The sequence below is a fragment of the Eschrichtius robustus genome, chromosome 3, assembly GCF_028021215.1.
Source record: "Eschrichtius robustus isolate mEscRob2 chromosome 3, mEscRob2.pri, whole genome shotgun sequence".
Taxonomy (NCBI): domain Eukaryota; kingdom Metazoa; phylum Chordata; class Mammalia; order Artiodactyla; family Eschrichtiidae; genus Eschrichtius; species Eschrichtius robustus.
In genome coordinates, this window is record NC_090826.1 from 80911471 (window position 1) to 80933673 (window position 22203).

Here is a 22203-nt window from a genome sequence, read left to right on the forward strand (position 1 = left end):
CTTGACAAAACCCTGAAAATAACACTTCTAAATGTTCACCACTAGTGAATTGGCTGAATTCATTACATGAAATACTATATAGCCACTAAAAAGCATGAATTTGTTCTATAGGTACTAACTAGAGGCAGGTCCATGTTAAGCGAAAAAGGCACGTTTCAGAGTATGTATACAATGTAAACCAAAAGAATTTCCTCTATTTGTGAACATGTATCAGTACGTTTGCCTTAGAAAAAAGGCAGTTCCTCCAGGGAAGTGACTAGAGGGGGTGGGAAAGAACATTAACAAATAACTTTGTTTCATTTCACCTCCTTTAATGGCCACCTTTTACTTCGGCAATTTATGGAAAGTCTAGTGCAAAAGTGATGATGAGCGCTCATGAAGCTTGATAGGAAGATATGCCACGAGGAAAAAGCAAGTCACAAATGTTATAATGTGATCTTATTTATTGTAGTGACATTTACATGTTGATATGAACATTAAGGAAATGTCTGGGAACACATTCACTAAATCAGTATTATTATCTCTAAATTTGAGGACTATGGAGGCTTTTTCATTGTTATGTGTCTATTGTTTGCACTCATTTTATACATATACATTAACTGTTTGCAAAAAAAAAAAATTTTTTTATTCGGTGTAACTACAAAAGGGCTATGGACACTTTCAACAAAGAAACTCAAAACTAGAAAAAAAGTCCAGACACATCAATGCAAAAATTTACATGCAATTTCAGGTAGTTAACAGACACTCTGAAGCTCATTTATGGATCAGCTAGGTTTCTGCTCCAGTAGATACAAAGAGAGTTTAACAGCAGAAAAATTGGTTGACCTGCCAATTTCCCCCTTTTTCCTCTGAGGGAGGAGCTGGCTCCAGGGCACAGTCTGGGTACTGGACATTGGCTGGACTCGTCTGTAACGAGGACTCCAACCTCGCTGGAGTGAGTTGTTGCTTAAGCCCCTCACACTGCTCTTGCTGTGTGGACACCTGCCTGTGTGAGGTGTGAGCATGGGCCACTGGCCTTGATACATTTTTGGGTCTGTTTCTAACCATCTAGCTCACTAATTCTCAAAAGGGGAGGAGAGGCAGGGATAGGAGAGTGCAGTTTGTAAACACATATTCAATGTTATAATTTCATCTCTGATAGTAAAAGAAAGCTATTCTTTTCATAATATAAATGTGTCTGGTGGGAGATATGCCACATAGAACTTGAGTTCCAGAGAGGTGAGAGAAGTAGCTGGGAAAGTAAGCAGATTATTATTCTCTTTGAACCATGCTTAGGAGGTTGAACTTTATTCTGCAGGCAAATAGAGGAATTACTTAAAGGCTTTAAGCTGGGAGGTGACAAGACTTGAGGCTGTTCAGGACTCCTTTGGCTGCGTGGTGGAGAGAGAGTTGGAGGGGAGCAGGCTGGGAAGTGGGCTTGTGCAGTGATTCAGTTTAAGAGATAACAGGCCTTGGATTCTGGGTAACAGCAGGAGGAGAAGAAATAAGTGCATGGTTGGGAGAAAGAGATATTCGAAAGATAGAATAAACTTGGATTTATTCATTTGGGGGTGTGGGAACCAAAAAGGAGTCCAGAGAGATTCCCAGGTCTCTGGCTTGAGCAGCTGGTAGATGGTGATGGCGTATTGATAGAGAATGCTAGATGCAGCACTGAGGTGTTTGGAGGGATTGGAAATAGTAGGTCCAAAATACGTATTATTTCTCATTCCATGCCTCTAGGAGATTGACAGAAAGCCCCTGAGCGGATTCCAGGGCTGACCCCCACTTCCAGGTCTCCTGCCATGTTTTTCTGAGAAGAGTAGCAACTCCTGCACGCCCCCTCCGGTCTGTCTAACCGCCCCCCTCCCCACCCCCCGACCTCTGCTCTGTGAGCCTTGGCCCTTCCCCTCCCTCCTCCTCATCAGCACAGTCATAGCGGATGATAAATTTAGGAGAAAGGCACAATGAACAAGGGTTACATCAGCCTGAGGGTAGAATTTAATGATGACCAAACAAGACACGTATTAATAATTGATATATATCTTTTTATTAGGCACAGATAAAGGACTTAAAACTGTGGTTATCAAAACTATACATCTAAGCATGTTCACAAGATTGACGACATACTGAACAGAGAAAAGAGTACAACAGGGGTGCTCAAACTGGCCACAGGGATTTTCAGGGTACTCTTTTTACCCTCATAGATGATGAAAAACAGCAACAAAATCAGGCTCATTCAGGAAAAACCAGAAGAGAGAAGTATTGTATTTGGAAACTGATAATAGTCCTTTTCAGAAAAACATCTGTCAGTTTCATGAACAACCCCCAGTGAAAACAAACAGGAAAAAAAAATCACACGCACGAGTCACCCAACAAAATGTGCTCTGTTAACACAATCAGCAGTACAACCATCACTCAAATCATGAGGTAGTTACAGTACAAAAAGACCGGCACGCAGGTGCACACCCCCTCACACACTCCCAAGCACGCCCACAACAGAACACACACAGGAAACGGGTTTACAATCTCATTACAGACAAGGAAAAGACCTTTTGTTTTGTTTAGAAAATGCTATAGAAACAGCTTACTGAGAAGGAATCTGACTTTCCAAATACAGAGCAACGGCTGGTACACACCACACGGTGAAAAGCTATAGGGTATTACACAATCTGCCTTGGAGTTTAGAGCATTTCAACAATAGCTTTTGCATCAAATAAACAAAACAAAATGGCCTCTGCAAATGAAGGGTGTAACCTGCAGAAGTAACAGAAGACTTTGCAGATAGAGGAATTTAACTGGAATATAAAAACAGTTTTAAAGAAACTTGTAGGATGTGTTATAAAGTAAAGCTTATACTTTGTATTAAAACTGTGAAGTATGAAGCAACTGGAAATGCTGTAACAGGAAGCTAGGGAGAGAACACAATTTTTAAAAAATGTTCACTTTTTAGAAACATTTCAGAAATACTTAATGATGTTCACTCTCCAATTAACACAGGATTGGGTTTCATCAACATGAATTTCTTGATCTGAATAATACTTCTGGATAGTAAGACCCAAACAAATAAAAGTTGATTTCTTCTTCTCTTTCTTTTAAAATCTTTTGGTTTGCACCCATAAATTTGTTAATTAATTTTAAATTATTTATAAAATCATCGGCAATGTAGCATCTCTCTCAAAAATATACATTTAAATATATTACAAAAGGTTTTAACCCTGTCCATCTAAGAATTGGACCTTTTAATACCTCTTAATAGCTAATCATCTTTTTAACAGGATGGATAGGGACTTTTAAAAAGCAAAGAACTGATCAAAAGAATTCACAGTAACTGAAATTAAACATTTCATATGGAGTAACTTAAATTTATCTAAAACACTTAAATATATCTTTATACACAGATTTTTGTAGTAAAATATAGCTATAAGTGACTTAAAGACTCTAGTCTTCTTTGAAGACATCTTTAAACTTTTTTATACATAGAATATGCTAAAACAATACATTCTGCTGAAGGTCAGGCAAAGCGCATTATTTTCAAACACAGGTAGCATAATCTAGGTCCTCCACTCTGATACCTTTATGTTAAAAAAAGTTAACTGAAGGCAAAATTTTTTCTAATCTCCTATCTTCATTTGTCTGTGAAAATCTGCAAAATTATCACTATAGATGGCCTGGAAATCTTAGCCCGCAATCTGTTTTGATTAAAATCATCCTGATTGAATGTCTATAACTATCAAATCAATCACAGCATGACTCCATGATGGGTTAACGATTGTCAATCTCCACCTATTTGCCTTGTAGACACTGCCCTCAGGTCTCCGGTGACATCAACATTTCCTACTTAAGGTTCCATTCACAGAGAACCAGGCACAACTTCCTTATTTTAAGAGCAGTTAGATCTGCTTATGAATAGTTTGGGGGTAGAATCTAGCCTGTTCTATTTGTAGACTTCTGAGTTGTTTGGGAGAATTCTGGAAAAAGAATAATATTTATTTGCAATGAAGTTACCTTCAGTAGTAAATGATTTGGCATGGACATTTTCCTCTGGCATGCTTTTTTTTAACATAGAGGTATCAGTTGAGCTTATTTTAGCTGCAAAGTGGCATCATATTATTCCATTTTAATAAAATTCACCTCAAATTCTTTTTGAGTTTTGGGGGTATATTTAAGGCAAGAGAACTAAAGCAATCCAAATGAGTGTCTTTTTCCGTATCTCATCAGTTTCTTGGCAGAACTGGTGACACTGTTCAGATAACCAACAGGAATCCAAAAGGATCTGCCATACATTTGCATCTTACAAGAGCTTGGTGTTTACAAAAGGGTCTATTGAAAAGGTTGACATGTTTTGCATGGAAACACTAATTCTCTCAAATATATTTAAGAATAAGTTCCAACTCTGAAGGTGTAGGACATTTTAAAAATGGGAATGAATTTTCTCTTCTTCAACTGAAAAAAACGAATGTGCCAAATGACGTATTATATACTTGTACTGGTAATATATCACTGTGCAAATTCCTCCTCAACTTTACAACTGAATTTTGCCCCCATTTACACATTAATGTAATAGAACACATTGTCATAAATGGGCACAAATCTGCAGTCCCAGATTTTGGCCATTTTCAATTTCTATATGCCTATAAAGAAATGTAAAATTTGCATTAAGACATTTTTGCAGTTGGTGTGTGAATGTGGGGAGAAGGAGGAAGCTGATAAGGAAATCAGCACTGGTTTTGGCCCAGGGCACAAGAAAGGAATGTTGCCTTGAGGTGTGTCAGGATGCAGTCCGTGAGGGCAGCACCCATCAAGCCGACACAGCAGTCCCCACAAGTGTGGCAGCAAGGTGAGAAGCGTGCATCCAGAAGGTGCAAATTAGACATGGAGGAACACACTGAGAAAGTCTTGAAGCATTTCTGTTGTTTTACATCTTGGTTCAGTTATAAAAGAATCTTTGGCCACATCTACTCACTGGTTCTACTATCTGACTATTATCCTTTTACCAACTCTTTGCGTCTGGGTAAAACGTAGGGCTCCAAATTACGGATGTTCTTACCTAGACAAAGCAGCATTTTAAAAACTGGCATGTGTTTCACATTGAAAACCCCCAAGCCTGTGAGGGGCTGGTGGAGAAGGCCACCACCTTAGCTTTCTCACATGAATCTAGTGTGTTACAGAAGCCCAGGGGTCACATTTACATTAGTCCTGGGTGGGGGGTGAACACAACAGGTGATCGCTATATTGAAATTCACTCTCTTTACCAGGGACCCACGATCTAGCCTCCCGAGTCTGGAATCTGGACCCAGGTGTGGGCTCCCTCCGGGTCCTGCCCTTGGCGGTGGGCGGGGCAGGCTAGGCCGTGCTGCTGCTGGAGCAGGGCGTGCTCTGCGTGCTGCCGATGCTGTGCGCTGCGCTGCTGTTTTCCGAGCCTGGTGGGGAGGTGGGGACCTGCTGCCTTCCTGCAGTCTCTCCTGCAGTTAATGAAGAAAAGGGGTGAGGAGACACGCATGTTACACACGTGCACTTCTGAAAAGAACTTTTACTCAGTTTTTGCCTTATCTTATTTAGTTATTTTTTTTAAAATTAATTAATTAATTTATTTTTGGCTGTGTTGGGTCTTCGTTTCTGTGCGAGGTCTTTCTCTAGTTGCGGCGAGCGGGGGCCACTCTTCATCGCGGCGCGCGGGCCTCTCACTATCGCGGCCTCTCTTGTTGCGGAGCACAGGCTCCAGATGCGCAGGCTCCGTAGCTGTGGCTCACGGGCCCAGTTGCTCCGCGGCATGTGGGATCTTCCCAGACCAGGGCTCGAACCCGTGTCCCCTGCATTGGCAGGCAGACTCTCAACCACTGCGCCACCAGGGAAGCCCCTATTTAGTTATTTTTTTAAACATCTTTTTTGGAGTATAATTGCTTTACAACGGTGTCCTAATTTCTGCTGTATAACAATGAAAAGCCCATTTTCTCTGATGTTCTTCTCATCCATGGGCAGAAGCAACTAGACCAGAAGGCCTTGTACCATAAGGCTGTTCTGCTTGTGGGTATTTTATTTTGCTTTTAAAGCCTCTTGCATGGGGAAAAAGAGAACTGATTTCAAGCCGACTGACAGTTAATAGGGGCAAAGACCCCTGGTAGTTGAGGACGAACGCCCAGGATTTCCGTGCCTGCAACCTTTGAAGACCACCATCATCTGTACTGTGTGATCCAACTGACCAGCACCTGTATTCAGGAAACACCTCCTCTCATAAAGGTATCGTAGGGTTCGGAGAGTGAGACCTTTAAACTGTAATAAGAGAATCTTGGCAATTTGGAGGCCTTTTTCTGAATACCCCTGGTCGAAATAGGGGTGGTGACGGCTAGGTTTTTCCCTAGCTACAGCGGAGAGAGCACTGTGCATGGAGCACACGACCCGCCTGAGAAATGCAGGTATAGAAGGAGCCTGCTCCCAGAAACACCTTTTGAAGAAGGGGCTTAGCTGCTGCACAAGGGGACTGTGGTTGCCAGGCAACAGCCCCTCCATTTGGAGGTTTACTGCAGGGTGCAGCCTGAGTCATCTCCTCACACATCAAGCACCCCACTTTTCATCACACCCCCCCCACTGCATTTCAGCAAAGCCCATACCTCACGTCAAGTGCGCAGGGCTGTGGGGAGGGCGGGGGGAACCTTGGGTCACACAGATGGTCTGCATTTAGCGCTGCAAAAGGCTCTAGAGCTCTTTTCTTCAACAAAACTGGCCTCAGGGCAGCCCTCAAACAATGGCTCTAGGTAGGGAAAAGTGATCAAGGCTCTCTGATGACAAATACTGCATTTTCTTCGAAAAGTCAAAGCGTCAACTTCGTACACTTCTGGTCAGCGATCTCCCCGCTCCAATGTGGGAAGCCCCGGAGGGCCAGGTCTGTTTATGAATGAGCCTCCTCTTTCCTGTCAGGCTGAAATACACAGCACTCCGCAGTTGATAAGCAACCCTCTGGCCTCTTTCTTAAAACAAAACACACCAGCAAAGGCTCTGCCCTCCAAGCACAGGAACTTAGCCCGTTACTTCCATTCCCCTTTTGGGGCCCCTCAAAAGCCTCTGCCAAAACAGCAGTTCTACAAAATGTAGAAGCAGCTCATGCCTCTGGGTCTGGTTACAGCTTTCCCTGTCACCCATTTATGAACCACACAGCTACAACACACATTCTGGCCTCAACCTCAGGGCCTTCATATGCTTGCTGCATATTTGGCCCTTGCTGTATTTCCTCTGATTATCTATTCTTCTGGGATTGGTGGGATGGAGAGGGGAGAGCAGGTCAGTATTCCTCAAAGGCAGAGAAACAATGTATTTTCACTCTTCTTTTTTTGGCAATCTATATTTTGGACCCTTTCCAGCATTACCCTCTACCCTTCATGTGTGCATTTAGTTAAAGGTGGGGAAGTTTGCCTCAATGATAGTGACTTTCTGCCAGATATCCACTTTCCCCAGAGTGGGAACTTTATTTCTAAAAGGAAATTAAATCTGTTAGCTATTCTGAATTATGTCTACCCCCTCCCACCCCCAAAACACCCCAAAACCTCCAGAGGCTAGAACAACTCGTGATATACTTTAAAAATTCAGCCCCCTTACAACCCACATGTTGAAACATACCCAGCTGGATTCTCAGGTTATCAATTAGCAGGACTAAAGTGGCTGTATGTGAAGCGCATTTTAAAAATATCTTTTCTCCATTTCAATAAAGGATCCATCAGAAAAGCAGGAGGTAAGTCAATACCCTAACTCCCCGTTTTGGCTCACCTGGGTTTCGTTTGTTCAGCCTGATAGCAGCTAAAGCAAGATGGCTTTGGCTGTTCTATCGACAGTGAACAGGTTTGTCTCATCCCAAATGTGACATGTGCTTGATTATTCACATTCAGGAAAAGTGCCAGTACTACTCCCTGCCCAGGAAGTCTGAATATTTGCTTTCCGATGTCTATTTGCCAAATATAATTTGTTGCCATGTCAGTTTATTTTAATCATTGCCCATTAAAAAGGTCTTTCAACTTCCAGAGTTTTGGAAACTCTTGCGCTGCTAATACAAAACACCGTCCAAAATGAAACCCCAAGCAAAACAAAACAAAGAAGTCCCCTATACTCAAGACTACAGGATACATTTCACCAGGGTGGACAAGTCAACTTAACCTAATAATCTGCTGGCTTTGAGAAAACAGTGTGCCAAGGAGTACCTTTGTTTGAGAATCTGCTTGGAAATGTTGAAAATAGCTTCTTTAGACTATCCCTTCTAGCTCTGTGTTTTTTTCACATGTAAGATGTGCGACTTCTCAGTATAACCAAGTTGTTAAAAACTTTTACCTTTGGAAAAACTTTTACCTTTGGAGAAATCAAGAAAAGTTTTCTCATTGTCAGATGCAAGTGGCACTACAGAAAAATTCACCATGAGAAAGAAAGTTTAATGTGCAGATGTTTCTGCTTAAAAAGCCAACAGAGTCCCTTAGGTTTTCTAAGATGGGTTCTTTGGTTTTCTGCTCTCTATCACAGTGACCTCTGATTTCTTGGAGCACTGAGTTTCTCTAAAATATCCCTTGGGTGACAAATACAACCAGCCTACTTCTGGAGAAGATGGATGGTCAGGGAGGACCGCAGGGCTACGCAGAGCAGGCGCACTTAGAGAATGCAGGTTCAAGGAAGGCTCCCTGCTCATAAATATCAAGCTTGGCCGTCAGAAGAAATGTGTTCAGTCTTCATGCTTTGCTCCTAAAATCTCAAACCACCGAGGAAGAGATATTTGGGAAGGAGAGTGAGTAGGGGAAAGAGGCATCTGGCACACGGGATACTCAGGAGGAAGGTGTGTTAGGACAAGGATTCATTCCACCCGGCTCAGTGTGAGTTGGTGGTATAATGGTGAGCATGGCTGCCTTCCATTCCACCCGGCTCACCTATTAGCCTGTGGCTGAGCTTAGATATTGCCAGAGATGCTTTTAAGAAAAAAAAAAAAAAAACCCCACATATTTTAGGGGATAACCTATTTCCTTTCTTTAGCTTGGCGTGGAGCTGTCCAGATCCGATTTCCTGCCACCTCTTTGGCAGTCTACTTTACAACTGCATTCTTATCTCTTAAATCTTTCACGGGCTTCCCTAGTGGCGCAGTGGTTGGGAATCTGCCTGCCAATGCAGGGGACACGGGTTCGAGCCCTGGTCTGGGAGGATCCCACATGCCGTGGAGCAGCTGGGCCCACGAGCCACAATTACTGAGCCTGCGCGTCTGGAGCCTGTGCTCCGCAACAGGAGAGGCCACGATGGTGAGAGGCCCGCGCACCGCGATGAGGAGTGGCCCCCGTTTGCCACAACTAGAGAAAGCCCTTGCACAGAAACGAAGACCCAACACAGCCATAAATAAATAAATAAATAAATAAATAAATAAATAAATAAATAAATAAATAAATAAATAAATAAATAAATAAATAAATAAATAAATAAATAAATAAATAAATAAATAAATAAATAAATAAATAAATAAATAAATAAATAAATAAATAAATAAATAATAAAAAAAAATAGTAAGAGAATATTATAAAAAGAAAAAAAGAAAAAGAAAAGAGCCTCAAATTGATCAGCCCTCAGTGGCCAATTATTCAGTGGGTCTGGCTCACTTTAAAAAAAAAAAAAAAAATCTTTCACCATGGCAGGTCCTGGGGAAGAAACTTAATCTAAAGATGTGAATAACATGGAGAAGCTCTATGGGGAAACAACAACAGAAGAATTTTAAAGAAAGGTGAGAGGAATCTCAGTTATTTAGCCCAAAGCAGACCGTTTGCAAATATTGCCCACAGAGGATTATTACAAAGAGGAGCAGACAGGTGTACTGCTCCCTGGAGAGCAGTACATGAGGAAATGAGTTTAAATGGCAGTGACAGAGATTTAGGTCACATAGCAGGGAACTTGCTGATTATGAGGACTGGCTAGTTATAGCGGGAATTTATGGAATTTCTTTCTTGAGAGATATTTAAGCATTGGATTGAAAACCATATTCCTGGGGGTGACTTAGACCTAATATTACTTGATGCTGCAGAGAAAACAAAGATATTTTCCTCTAGGCCTATGTGTTGGTTGCAATTTTGTACCAATTATTGTCTCTTGATATCCTAATTATAATTATTTCACAAGCTCACTCCAATAAGGAGAGTGAACTAGACCACCTTTAGTTTAGAGAAGCTTTCAATCACTATTCATCATTTTCAAAAATTGTCCCTCCTCACTTTTCAAGCTAAAGGACTTTGCTGTTGTAGGCAAAACTCTGCAGGAGGGGTGAATTAGATGTTGTTATAAGTTATGGAGAAAGGTTTCAAGGCAGTAAGTAAAATCTTTCAAAATGTTCTGCCTCCCACTTTCTTTCTATGTTCCCGCAATATGGCCAACCTGTTCGCACCTGCACTTTGGTTTTCTGTAGGCATCTTACTTTAACTTAACCTGAGCACTTGGGTGAAAAGAGTGGATCCTGCCCTCTCTCCAGGCATACCAGGGTTCCCATCTGTCCCACCTGCATCTTTCTGATCCCTGGGAGTTAGTCTCTTGTCTCCTAGTTTAGTCACACTTCAGCTGATCTTTTTGCTGTTTCTTTCTTCACCTGGACTAAACTGGGGAGCTTAGAGAAACTTCAGATGTCTGAAAGCATTTGAAGCCTCCAGAGACGCTCCTAATTAAAAGGAGCATCCTAATTACCTGACTCAGGTGGACCTGGGTATGTGCTTGACTTCTGCTTTAAGAACATACAGTGTGTTCAACTCAGGATTGTTGAACAGAAGCCCGAGGGATTGGGACAGGCACACCTAATTCAACATCTCAGCATTTTACTTTGTTCTGTGAAACACAGTGTTCCTTCCACACTTAGATTTTTTTCTGCCTGCACATATGAGCAACCTTACATTTTTTGGAGGACTTTGGAGTTCAGAAAACTTTTCACTTGCATCTCTTGTTTAAATACTCTCACCTTCATAACCCTGTGAAGTACAGATCATCTCTATGTTTACTAAAGAGAAACATGGTTCACATTCTTGGCTCAGGTAACAAGATTAGCAGTTGAACAAACTAGTGCTTCAAGTCCAATTTCTGACAATAGCCCACACCTAAGGTGGTACAGATACACATAGAAGGTGGCCTCCCTCCCACTTTTCCCCTCTTCTTTCTCTTCTGCCTCTTCTTATTATCATCAGACTTTGAGTGCATCCTGTTCAGGGACCACAAAGGCAAGTTAAAGTAAAGATAAATTATAACAACATCTAACCCACCCCCTCCTACAGTTTTGCCCGCAAAAGGTAGGTCTTTTTTCTTGGAGAATGGGGAGGGATAATTTTTGAAACTGATGAAAAGAGATTGAAAACTTCCCTAAACTAAAGGTAGTCTAGTTTACTCTTCTCACAGGAGGGAGCTTATGAAATTCAAATATCAAGAATCAAGATATTAATTGGTACAAAACTGCAAGTCATAGGCTTAGAGGAAAATCTTACCAAAATGACAATTTACAGATTTTTAAAAGGCATAAACCTATAAGAAGAAAGAAAACCTACAAGAAGAAGAAAGAAAACAGGAGTGGAGACAATAGCAATAAAATATTGGAAGTTAATGAGGAAATGGGTGAGTAGTAACTGACTTAGCAGATTCAAGTCAAGGCTTAGGTGGAAACTAAGCCACCAGTAGGAAAAGCTGAGAAACAGCCAAGTTGTAACACAGAACTCCTCAAAAACTCAGGAAATGGTGGCATCAGGTACCCCTAGGCAAGAGGGTGAACATAGGGCTGTAAGAAGTTGGGTTGGCTAAACTTCTGTTTGAGAAGCAATAACATTTCTCTAAATCCCCTTCTTTACTCCATGGTGCTGGGACCCTGCCCTTCCTCATCTGGGAGGAAGACAGGAAGTTTACTCTCTAAAGAGGATGAAACTAGGGTTCCGGGAATGACCAACACCAGCACAACTGAGGGTAGAGAACCACAATTACAGAGGAGAATTAAATTAATGTCTACATGTTGAATGTTGTGACCCCCAGAATGCTGACAGCCAGAACTACAACCTCCAGGAAGGAAACAGGAAAACCTGTTTCATTGAAAATCTGATAAGCTCAAGAGGAAAGATCCAAAGATGAGATACCAGGAGTTCCTCAGTAAAAGGCCTAGCCAGATCACCCTAAGGGAAGTTCAAAATCAATATGTTCTACCCACAAGCTCAGAACTTCCCTATTCTTAAATAACTCTATATTAATATTCTCAGAGAGATAAGACATTGCACCCGTAAGAGTAGGATATATTTTTTTTAATTCATAGGAAATACTTCTTGGAATTAACAAATATGAAGGCAGTATTAAAAATGCAATAAGAAACTGAAAGATAAAGATGAAGAAATCTCCTAGAAAATAAAGAAAGGAAGAAGATGGAAAACAGAAAAGGAAAATTAGAGGACGATTCAAGAGGTTCAACTTTCAAATAAAATTATTTCTAGAATGAGAGAACAAAAAAAACAGGGGCAAGAAAAAATAAATAATTCTAAAAAATCTCAACAATGGAGGACATAGTTTCTAGACTGAAAGGGCTCAATTAATGCCCAGCATAATGAATGAAAATATACCTAAATCAAGCACTATTATTGTGAAATTTCTTCCAGAGAGAAAAAACAGCTCAGGAATCTGAATGGCTTTGCATTTCCCAAAAGCAATCTTCAGAGGTAAAACTCAATGAGGAGTGCTTTCAAAATTCTGAAGAAAAACTAGTTGTAACCTAGAATTCTATACCTTGCCAAACTATCTACCAAGTGTTTGTATAAAATGAGGATATTTGCAGACATGCATGGTGCAAAAAACATTTACCTCTTATGTTCCCTTTAAACCAAGAAGGGGGAAGACAGGATCCATGACACAGGACATCCACAACTAGAAAGTACTGAGGAAAATGAATCAGTAGAATATCTGATGTCTGAATGTGTAAGTGTTAAGAGGAGATTGAGACAATTGGCAGAGAGTCAACTGATGAATTAGTGATAATTATATACAAAACCAAGGTAATGTGGGGGTGGAGAGAGAGACAATTATTAATTCTAGGGAAAATAAGAAGTCATGCAGGAGAAGCAACACTATTATACTACATGGCTAAAGTGTGGTTAGTATTTAGGCTGTCATAATAATGCAAACATTAATTCTGACCTAACCAAAATGTCAGTGTAATTCTATTTGGAGGATGGTGGGGACAAGGGGGACAAAAAGGGCATGAATATATAATCGGGACACAGGGCTGAAAGAGAACTAAATTTTCATTTTCCATAGTAAGAGGTCAACAGAAAAGACCTAAAATTTTTGTCAAGAAGTGGCAATATATTCATGTTATTTAGAGATATGGATTGATGTCCAAGAGAATCAGCTAAGAGTCAAAAATGGTGCTCTGAAGAGACAGAAAAGGGAGTGGGGCAGTAGGGGACTCATGTTTTTCATAACAAGTCTTACAGAACTATTTCAGCCTTTAAACTATGTGCATGTTGTGATAAAGCTTAAAAGTTTTACTAAAAATTAAAAATAAATGCTTTTGCTCCTCTCCTCAAAAAATTAATAGATATAATATTGCACATGACTTTTGGGACCTTCATGAGTCAGGTTAGGGACCACGACCTAGCTAGGCTCCCAGGAGTATGAAGATTCTATGGCTCCATTCCAGCACCATTTCCACCCTGACTGCCCCTCCACTCTGCACCATCTTAGTGGAGAATGTAAATATTAGAAATGGAGTTTTCCAAACAGAGTGAATATAGCCCTAAGGGGGTGAATATAGCCCTAAGGAAGTATCTCTTATTGTGCCCAAAGTTGTCATATGATAAAGCAGGGACCCAGCTTTTTTGGACTAACACACATTCCAGGTGTGTAAGTAGATCTCCACAATTGAAACCTGTGACTTGGTTCTGCACTCTGTGCTGCAGATGGAATGGACAGCACAACAGGAAGTTGTCTAAATTAAGGATCGTTTTAGCCATAGAGGCAGATGCTGCCTGAACCCCCAAATATACCATATAAGGTCTGAGTTCCACAGCTTAGATTATTGTGGAAACTGAATGGACTGAGTCAGTGTTTGTATAGACACCTCTTACCATTGGCCACTGCATTATGATCTTCTCTTTTTATCTAAACTTGCTGCTAGCTGACCCAGGTAAGAAACTGAGGGGGTTCTAGATAGGAAACTACCATTTGGTCCTAAAGTGAGCATTTTTCTTGCTTGCATGACGCTGGTATTCCTTATGAGCAGTCTTTAAAATGAACCATAGGCTATAGCTTTTAATAAAAAGTCATTTGGGGACTCCCCGGTGGTCCAGTGGGTAAGACTCTGCGCTCCCAATGCAGGGGGCCCGGGTTCGATCCCTGGTCAGGGAGCTGGATCCCGCATGCGTGCCACAGCTGGGAGTCCACATGCCGCAGCTAAAAAGATCCCGCGTGCTGCAACTAAGACCTGGCACAGCCTAAATTAATTAATTAATTAATTTTTTAAAAGTCATTTGAAGCTGTATCATATGTGATGCTAACAGGTTTAGAGCCCAAATGACAGTGTCTATAAACCTTTCAGCTTCCAAATCAGCATAATTTATTTTGCTGGAAATCATCACAGGAAGGCCTTTGTGTTTTTGTTTTTGTTTTTTAATCTACTTACAAATCTACTTCTACATGAACAAAACTTAAAAACTCCTCCTTAAGTCTCTGGTTTGGGGGAGAAGGGAACAGTAACAACACACCTTAGAATTTAACAAGCAGCAATACGTGCCATGGAATCAGGCTTTGCTTTTTCCCGGGTTTGTAAGCGTGGCCATGGACAAGAGTCTGGGATTATTAGAGGGAGTTCAGTGGGATCTGTTCCCATAGTGAGTGCCATCTGGTTGCCCTCTTCTGCCTTCACCTGGCTTCCTGGCCCTACTGGCCTGAGATTATAGCTTTCGGGGTTTGGGGGTGTAGCTCTATGACCAAGGCCAGTCATGGCTCAGCAGGTACGTGGTAAGCGTCTGTGGGTGACTACCCCGTAGAAATTCTCAGGGCTACAGAGTCTTCTCGGCGTACTTTCAAGTTCATTCCTAATATATACAGCATAAGCTGCCCAACAGCCCTAGAACCTTACAGCCATGCAGGAGATTGGGGAAAGTTGCAAAGAACTGTGAGTCTGAGATGTGAATGTGTCAGTACTCCTGTGACAAAAGTATTAACTCTAAGATGCTCCTCTGCTAAATGCTGTGCCTTCCAGCGCTTGTATACGCTGTTCATGAAGAAGAACATTCCTAAACTGATTCACAGGTGTTCATATATCCTCAGAGCCTTACACTTAAGAGACTTATTTCCTTTCTCTCTCATGAAATATACACTTTACCCTTGAACCACACGGAGGTTAATCTGCATGTAACTTATAGTCAGCCCTCCGCATCCGCAGTTCCTCTGCATCCGTGGATTTAACCAACCGCGGACCGTGTAGTGCTGTAGTACTTATTATTGAAAAATATCCGCGTATAAGTGAACCCTCACAGTTCAAACCTGTGCTAAGGGTAACTGGCTTCACTCAAAGGTTGCTGATGAGGAATCTGTGGACTCAAAGCCTACTATTAAACTCCTAAACTTTTGTTTTGCACTGTGTGACTTTCCCACGCTAGGCACCATAGGGTTCATTCTTCTCCTTCTGCCATAATTTAAAGTAAGTCAGTCAGAGAATGCAGTATTTGAAGGGAAGATTCTGATGAAGATTAAGATATGACTTCTCAAAACGCCCTTCCGTACTTCTCTCCCCTATAAAGCAGCCATCGTTTCAGCCTGGCTAGTTGGATGGCCCAAGGTAAGGCCAAAGATCATGGCATGTGTTGGTTCAATGGAGAATTAATGAAATTCTAAACAGAAAGTCTGTGCCTGTCTCACCTGAATGATCAATCCAGCAGCTTACCTAGCTTCACAGTGTAAACAAGCATCCAAGAACAGACAGTACCAACTAGCTTCCTAGACACGCCTCAAAATGCATGTCTTTCCTTTCCATATTTGCAAGGAACCTAAGAAAGAAGCAATAGAAGGGCAGTCCATTTGTTCCTTCCCCTTGCATGACAGACTCTCCGAGCCTGGCCTGCATTCTGTCTTGGAGTCAGAACAGGTTCTCTGTTCAGGCCAGAATGTTTCAACCCTGGGACTGGGGGTAAGGGGCAGGAAGAAAGGCACATGAGAATGTTTATGGGTGGAAGAGCATAACTTGAAAACAAACTGCTTTGTTTCACCATTTTTATCTGTTTATAATTCACGAAAATATATTTTGAAAATTTAAATAATTTTCAAGCAAGACATGAGAATTCTATGTTTATCAAAGAAGACATGGTATGCATTTTAAAAAGGTGGAGAAATTCTGGTTTATGCCGTTGATTAGGGCCTCTGGTGGACATTGCTCAGCACCTTGGCTTCCTTTTTTACTTCCTGCCCATTTATATGTTTATTCTGAAGTTTTTAGCTTTGGGGGAATGTTTTATGTTTCCAGTTTGCCTGCATTATCTTTCTTTAATTAAACCCTAACCACAAAATAGCTTTATTAGCAGCTAAACTTCAGCAACATCGCAAATGTAATTAACATAAATAGTTTAAACATTCCTTTTCTAAAAGGAATTTAGAGATTTGCTTAAAGCAAATTATATTTTTGCAAAACCCAATTCATGCCAAATACGTAAATGTGAAAATGGTGGGAATGAACTTTCTCTCTCTTTCATTCATTATTTCATCCATTCATCCATGCAATGAAACACTGAGTGTCTATAGTGTGCCAGGCACATGGAATGTGCACCAACTGATATGCAACAGTCACACTAACCTGTGTGAGAATAGATGTACCATAAGGCCCCTGTCAGCAGTGCTCCAATCACAAATGCTGCGAACGCAATGCCCATCACGGTTAGGGTGTCCAGACCATGGAATATCGCTATAATGAAGAGAAACCAATGCATACTTTGAGTGACTCTGCATCACATGCTGCAATTTTATATTGTTTCACAAGTATTGTCAGAAAGGCTGAGCACCAGCTAATAAAATCTGAGGATAAAAAGCGGATTCCAATAAAATACACTGTATGTGTACCTTGCAAATATTTTCTCAAGAGAAAAATGAAATTTTCAGATTTCCAAGATACCCTCAGTTTGCAATTTATTTTGAGCAATAAACTTACTAAAAAAATCAAATTTGTCAACTCTGTAAAACCTTAGGTCTATGGTTCATTGTCTCAATCTGAGGACCTACTATTTGAATGGTAAAGTGGCTTGAAAGGTCAAAGGTTAAGATGCTTGGGAAAATAAGGTGAACTTCTATCAAAATCTGACTCATGGCTTCTTATTCACTGAACACTGAGACACTACACAAAAAACAACAAGACACTACATAAAAAACACACTCCAAACACTTTACAAACATACTTTCATGAACATTTAAAAGTATGAAAGATAACAGGAAGAAAGGTGGTGAGAAGGAGAAAACATACAATAAGGATAAACTAGTCCTATGGATTATAAAATTTCACTGACCTCCTCACATTAAACCCTCCATCTCAACAATTACCTATTGTGTCATTTAACACAACCTACTTTTTAACACTTTTCCAACCATGATCTTTCTATGAGGTGAACGGAAATACTCCTCAGTGGGGAGTGATGTCAATTTTATGGTCAGCAAAACATATAAATAGAACCAATTGTTCCTCCATTTGGCAAAGATTTTTATATTTGAAATTAACTCCAGGCCACAGAAATAGAACATTTCCTTTCATTTAAGAGAACTACCTTCTTTGAATCACTTATAAAAAGTAAAAATCAGTTTCCAAGGGAGAGAGGTTTTTGGTGGAATAAAATTTCTAAAGTCTCTCTCTTTTTTTTTTTTTTTTTACTATAAATTGAAGGTACAGGATGTCCCCATTATTTCAATACTGTTTCTATGCTCCTCTCCAGTCAGAAGTGACTCCAGCTGATCTCTATGTAAATTCAACAACTTCAGTGTAGAAGATATAGGTGTAGACAAATGTGACCCTTGAGCAGCCCCAGCACTTGAAAGGGCTCAGGAAAAGTAGAATGTGGTAGAGAAGATTCTGAAGGATCCAAATTCCCAAGTCCTGGTCCCTACTCTTCTAGCCATGTGCCCTATGGTGTTCATTTAACTTCTAAAAAATGGGACAGCACTACCTCACCTGCTGCAGGCAGGGGGTAAACAAAAGGAGATTGCAAAGGGGCTGGGAATCCTCTAGGAGGAGTGAGAAGTGGGAAGAACGCTATGGAGGTTAAGACAAACCAAGCCGCCATCAACCTAATTTAGTCTGTAGGACAGATATTAAAAGATGACTTGTCTTTTCATGCCTACAGATGCAGAAGTGGGGCATGAGTAAAAGTTTTTAATGAAAAAATTCTAAAATTCTAAAGACGAAGGTGTCATTTATGAGAATCAGACGAGGTGATTACCAGAGAACGTGTCCATATGCATCTCTTTCTGGGTTCATGATACTGTTCCATGATATTGTTAAAATAATACACTTAATAGAATGGTTTATAAAGTACTTAGCATAAAGGAACTCTCCAGACTGATTTTTACGTGTATGTTATGGGGTCAGCCATGGAGACTAACCTGGAAAGTCTTAAAGAGGAAAAAAAAGTACAGACTCTCCTCACAAGGCCACATTATCTAGAAGAGCTCTGGGTGCACACCCAGAAAGCCCAGGCTCTTGTCCTGCCTCAGTGACAATTATAACCATGGGGAAGTCACTTAAATACTTCTGGGTCAGAGTTTTCTTCTGTATGAAGCACTGAAATTGGCCCCGATAATTTCCAACGCATCATTTTGCAGCAGTTGGTCTCTCTCCCTTTTTGTCTTACAAGCCTTCTCAACACCCCTTGGACTAGTGATTGTCTTAATGGTATAGCAGCTAGTTCCTTTATCACTACTTCTCTGAGCAGGTAGATACTGTTGATGATACAGAAAGCAAACCCCTCCCATAGCTGTATGTTAATGCTTTCAGATCACAATCAACATAAGTATGCAGATGATGAACTTCCCTAAAACTAAGAAAGTGACTACATTCGCACGCATTAAGGTGATACACACCAATGGGTTAACAAATTCATATTTTAAAATGGCAAAGGTAGAGAGGAAAAAAGAAAGGAGAATGAAGGCATGACAGAGGAAGGGAAAAAAGAAAGTACGAGAAAAATGGGGTGAGGGAGAATGAGAGCATAAGTCTTCTTATCAAAACTCAAAGTTTGGCAAATGTTCCATAACCAACTCATTCTTATAAAAGCCCAGGAGGCTTTATTTCGAAACAGTTGCATAAAGACTTACGTGGAGAAACTGGAATCGGTTTCTTAATGCTTGGACCTGTTTCTGAAACAAAAACATAAATCACGATGCATTCTACAGAGAAACCAAGTTCTAAGCAAAGGGTCATCGAAATCTCAGCAGAGGCTGACACTTTCCTATTTGTTAATAAATACTTCCTTTGTAAAAGCTCTGTCAATTATCCTCTTTAGATATCAAGACTATAACATGGATTACTCAGAAATTTTAAACACTGTACTTTGTTAATGATCAATTGTACAGTTTCTCCAATTTGAAGAAAAATTGAAGGCAAACACCTTCAAGGAATCTGAGTCTGATAATTCGTGTGTGTGTGTGTGTGTGTATACCTTTCTGTTTATTTAAAAAAGGATCCAGTATCTTTAAATCCTGTGTTTCTCCAGTGTATTCACTATTATTCGACTTTCAAAAAAGTCTTTTAATGTACACAAGTGTTGTAAAGGCATCTTCATTCTTCCATCCTAATACTATCAATCATCCTACAGTTCAGCTCCTCATCACGCATCTGCATTATTACAGAGCTTTTCTAACTGGTTTCCTTGTCACCACTACTGCTCCCACCCCAAATGTTTCTCCCCCCATATGTGCCCCCAGAGTGACTTTTCCAGAGCTCAGAGCTGATTATGCTATTGCCCTGATTAAAACACTCAATGACTTCCCTTCGTTTACGGGGAAAAAAATCCAAACTCTCTCGCACGGCACAGAGAGGTCTGCCTCCCTATAACCACCTCTCTCCAGCCTCCTTTCCTAATGGGCTCCTCACCCGTGCTGGGCTCCTTGTAGTTAAGTTCCCCCAATTGTCCATGCAGCTCCATGTCATCACAAGTTGCAAGCCATCCCCTCAAGTACCCGCCTTGCCCAGACCTGCTTTGCTGGCATTTTCACAGGGAGGCCTTCTCTGACTCTCTCATAGTCCATGCCCACCCCAGCAGGGCAAGTCTCTCCCACCTTTGCTCATTCCCTCCCTCTTCTGTTATAAATGTGCCACATCACATCGGAATTCTCTCAATTTTTTTTACCCCCAGGGCAGAGTCTAGATCTTATTCATCTGTATATCCTCAGGGCTCAGCCTGGCATAGAACGGCCTTACTGGAAATGCTTGGTGGAGGATGGTTAGAATGTTGATGCACTTTTTGAAAATAAAGGCAATAGAGGAAATTTGGAATAAGACTATAAGAAAATGCTTCTATGCTTTGACATTTCTATACAATGCCTTTGCGTTCAGAAAGTGCTAGACAGCCTAATCTCATTTGAGGTTTCAACCAGCCCAGTAAGGGAGGCAGAAAAAGAATTCTTATCACTATTATACCAATGAGCAGCCTGAGACTGTTATCATGTGACCAGCCCAAGGTCAGAGCCGGAAAGCATCAGGGTAGGGGCTGACCAAGGATTCCAGATTCTGCGCTGTAAGCTAAATGACTGGTGAGTGTTGCTCTGTCCTTAGCTGGGGAAGCACTGATTAAGAAGGTACTTGTGCATAGCGACATGCTATTCTCAACAGTGAGAATATCATAGACCAGGGGGTAGCATATAACAGCCAACCACTCTATTTTTGTTTAAGTGAACTAAAGATGAATTTTATATTTTTCAGTCATTGAAAAAAATGAAAATAATATTTTATGACGTGAAAATTATATGAAAGTGAAATCTGTTCCATAAATAAAGTTTTGTTTGAACATAACGAGGCTCATTCATTTATATATTGTCCACCGCTGCTTTCACACTGCAACAGCAGTTAAATAGTCGAGGCAGGGACTCCATAAGCCACAACCTGAAAATATTCACCATTTGGCCCTTTATAGAAAAAATGTGATAAGTCCTCACACAGACTCTGCCCCTGTTCTTGAGAGTTTAAAAGTGATGTGTTTAGTGCCTCTCTTCATCTCCATTTTCATTCAATAAAGGAACACACACCTTGTGTTGGAATCCACAGGGAAGCAAAAAAAAAAAACTTGTGAAAAATTGACCAAAACAAGCAGCATTTGAGTTGATGTTTATAAAAATAAAAAAAGCTAGATAGGATTGTAAATTCTCGGGATTAACCATCTCAGCTGGTTGATCACATTCTTGCAGCATGGGGTATCATGGTCCAGCTGTAAGGGAAGGAATGCTATGGGATGAATCAAAGCCATTACAACTGAACGGTGCCCCCTGGAGTTGTGCAGCATAGTGGCCCTGGGATCAGGATATATGCGAAAGTTATACTTAAATAAAATCACTAAGAAAATTAAAATAATTGTGTGTTTTTAAGAAAATCTATTTCAGTGTGCAGAACACACACCAACTACACAATGCACATAAGAGACTGTCTCTTGGGAGTTTGGCTCCACCAGCCTTATTGGCAGCAATAAAGTAACAACAGTGATGCCTTACATTTGTACATTTGTATAGTGTTCTACAGTTGACAAAAAACCTTCACTTACATTTTCTCATTTTAAACTCTCAAGAGTCCTATGAAGTAGGGGTATCTAACCACAAAATTCTTCAAGAAGTAGTGGTTTGATACGCTGAACTAAGTCCAAAGGCATTTAAAGGTCTCTATAGCGTTCATCATGCGAGAAATATACACAGTTCTGGGAAGAGTTCCATTCAATCAACCACCCATAGTTAAACTCTGTCACTCAAAATCCCCAAGAGGTTTCAAATAATGATTCTCCCCGAAGGAGACCTCATATGTGAGAATGTAGGTTTTATAGTAAGGCCTGTGTGATAGATGACATTGTTTTAAAATTCTTAATGGATTTACGTTATGACCTAATCCTCTTACCCCACCCCAAAAAGGGGCCTCCTCATAGAGCTAAGCAGAAACAGTTGTTGCTCATTTCCCCAGAGGCAAAGTTCCTCCATGCTTTCTGTGCATAAACAATAATAAGCACAAGCTGCAGATACAAGGTTAAAGGATTTTAT

General features: G+C 40.7%; 1 protein-coding gene across 9 annotated transcripts in view; it reads right to left on the minus strand.

The window, feature by feature from the left end:
* Positions 1-2003: 2003 nt before the first annotated feature.
* Positions 2004-22203, minus strand: part of TGFBR3 (transforming growth factor beta receptor 3) — a 199568-nt gene continuing 179368 nt past the window's right edge. For 6 of the 9 annotated variants that reach the window (XM_068540297.1, XM_068540293.1, XM_068540296.1 and 3 more), the window contains 3 exons: positions 19282-19323; positions 16781-16888; positions 2004-5441 (listed from right to left, as the gene is read on the minus strand). In XM_068540297.1, coding sequence (XP_068396398.1) covers positions 5323-5441; positions 16781-16888; positions 19282-19323 — 269 coding nt within the window. In that variant the 3' untranslated portion in view covers positions 2004-5322. The remainder of the gene's footprint in view (positions 5442-16780; positions 16889-19281; positions 19324-22203) is intronic. The other 3 variants (XM_068540299.1, XM_068540298.1, XM_068540294.1) reach the window with 1 other exon arrangement.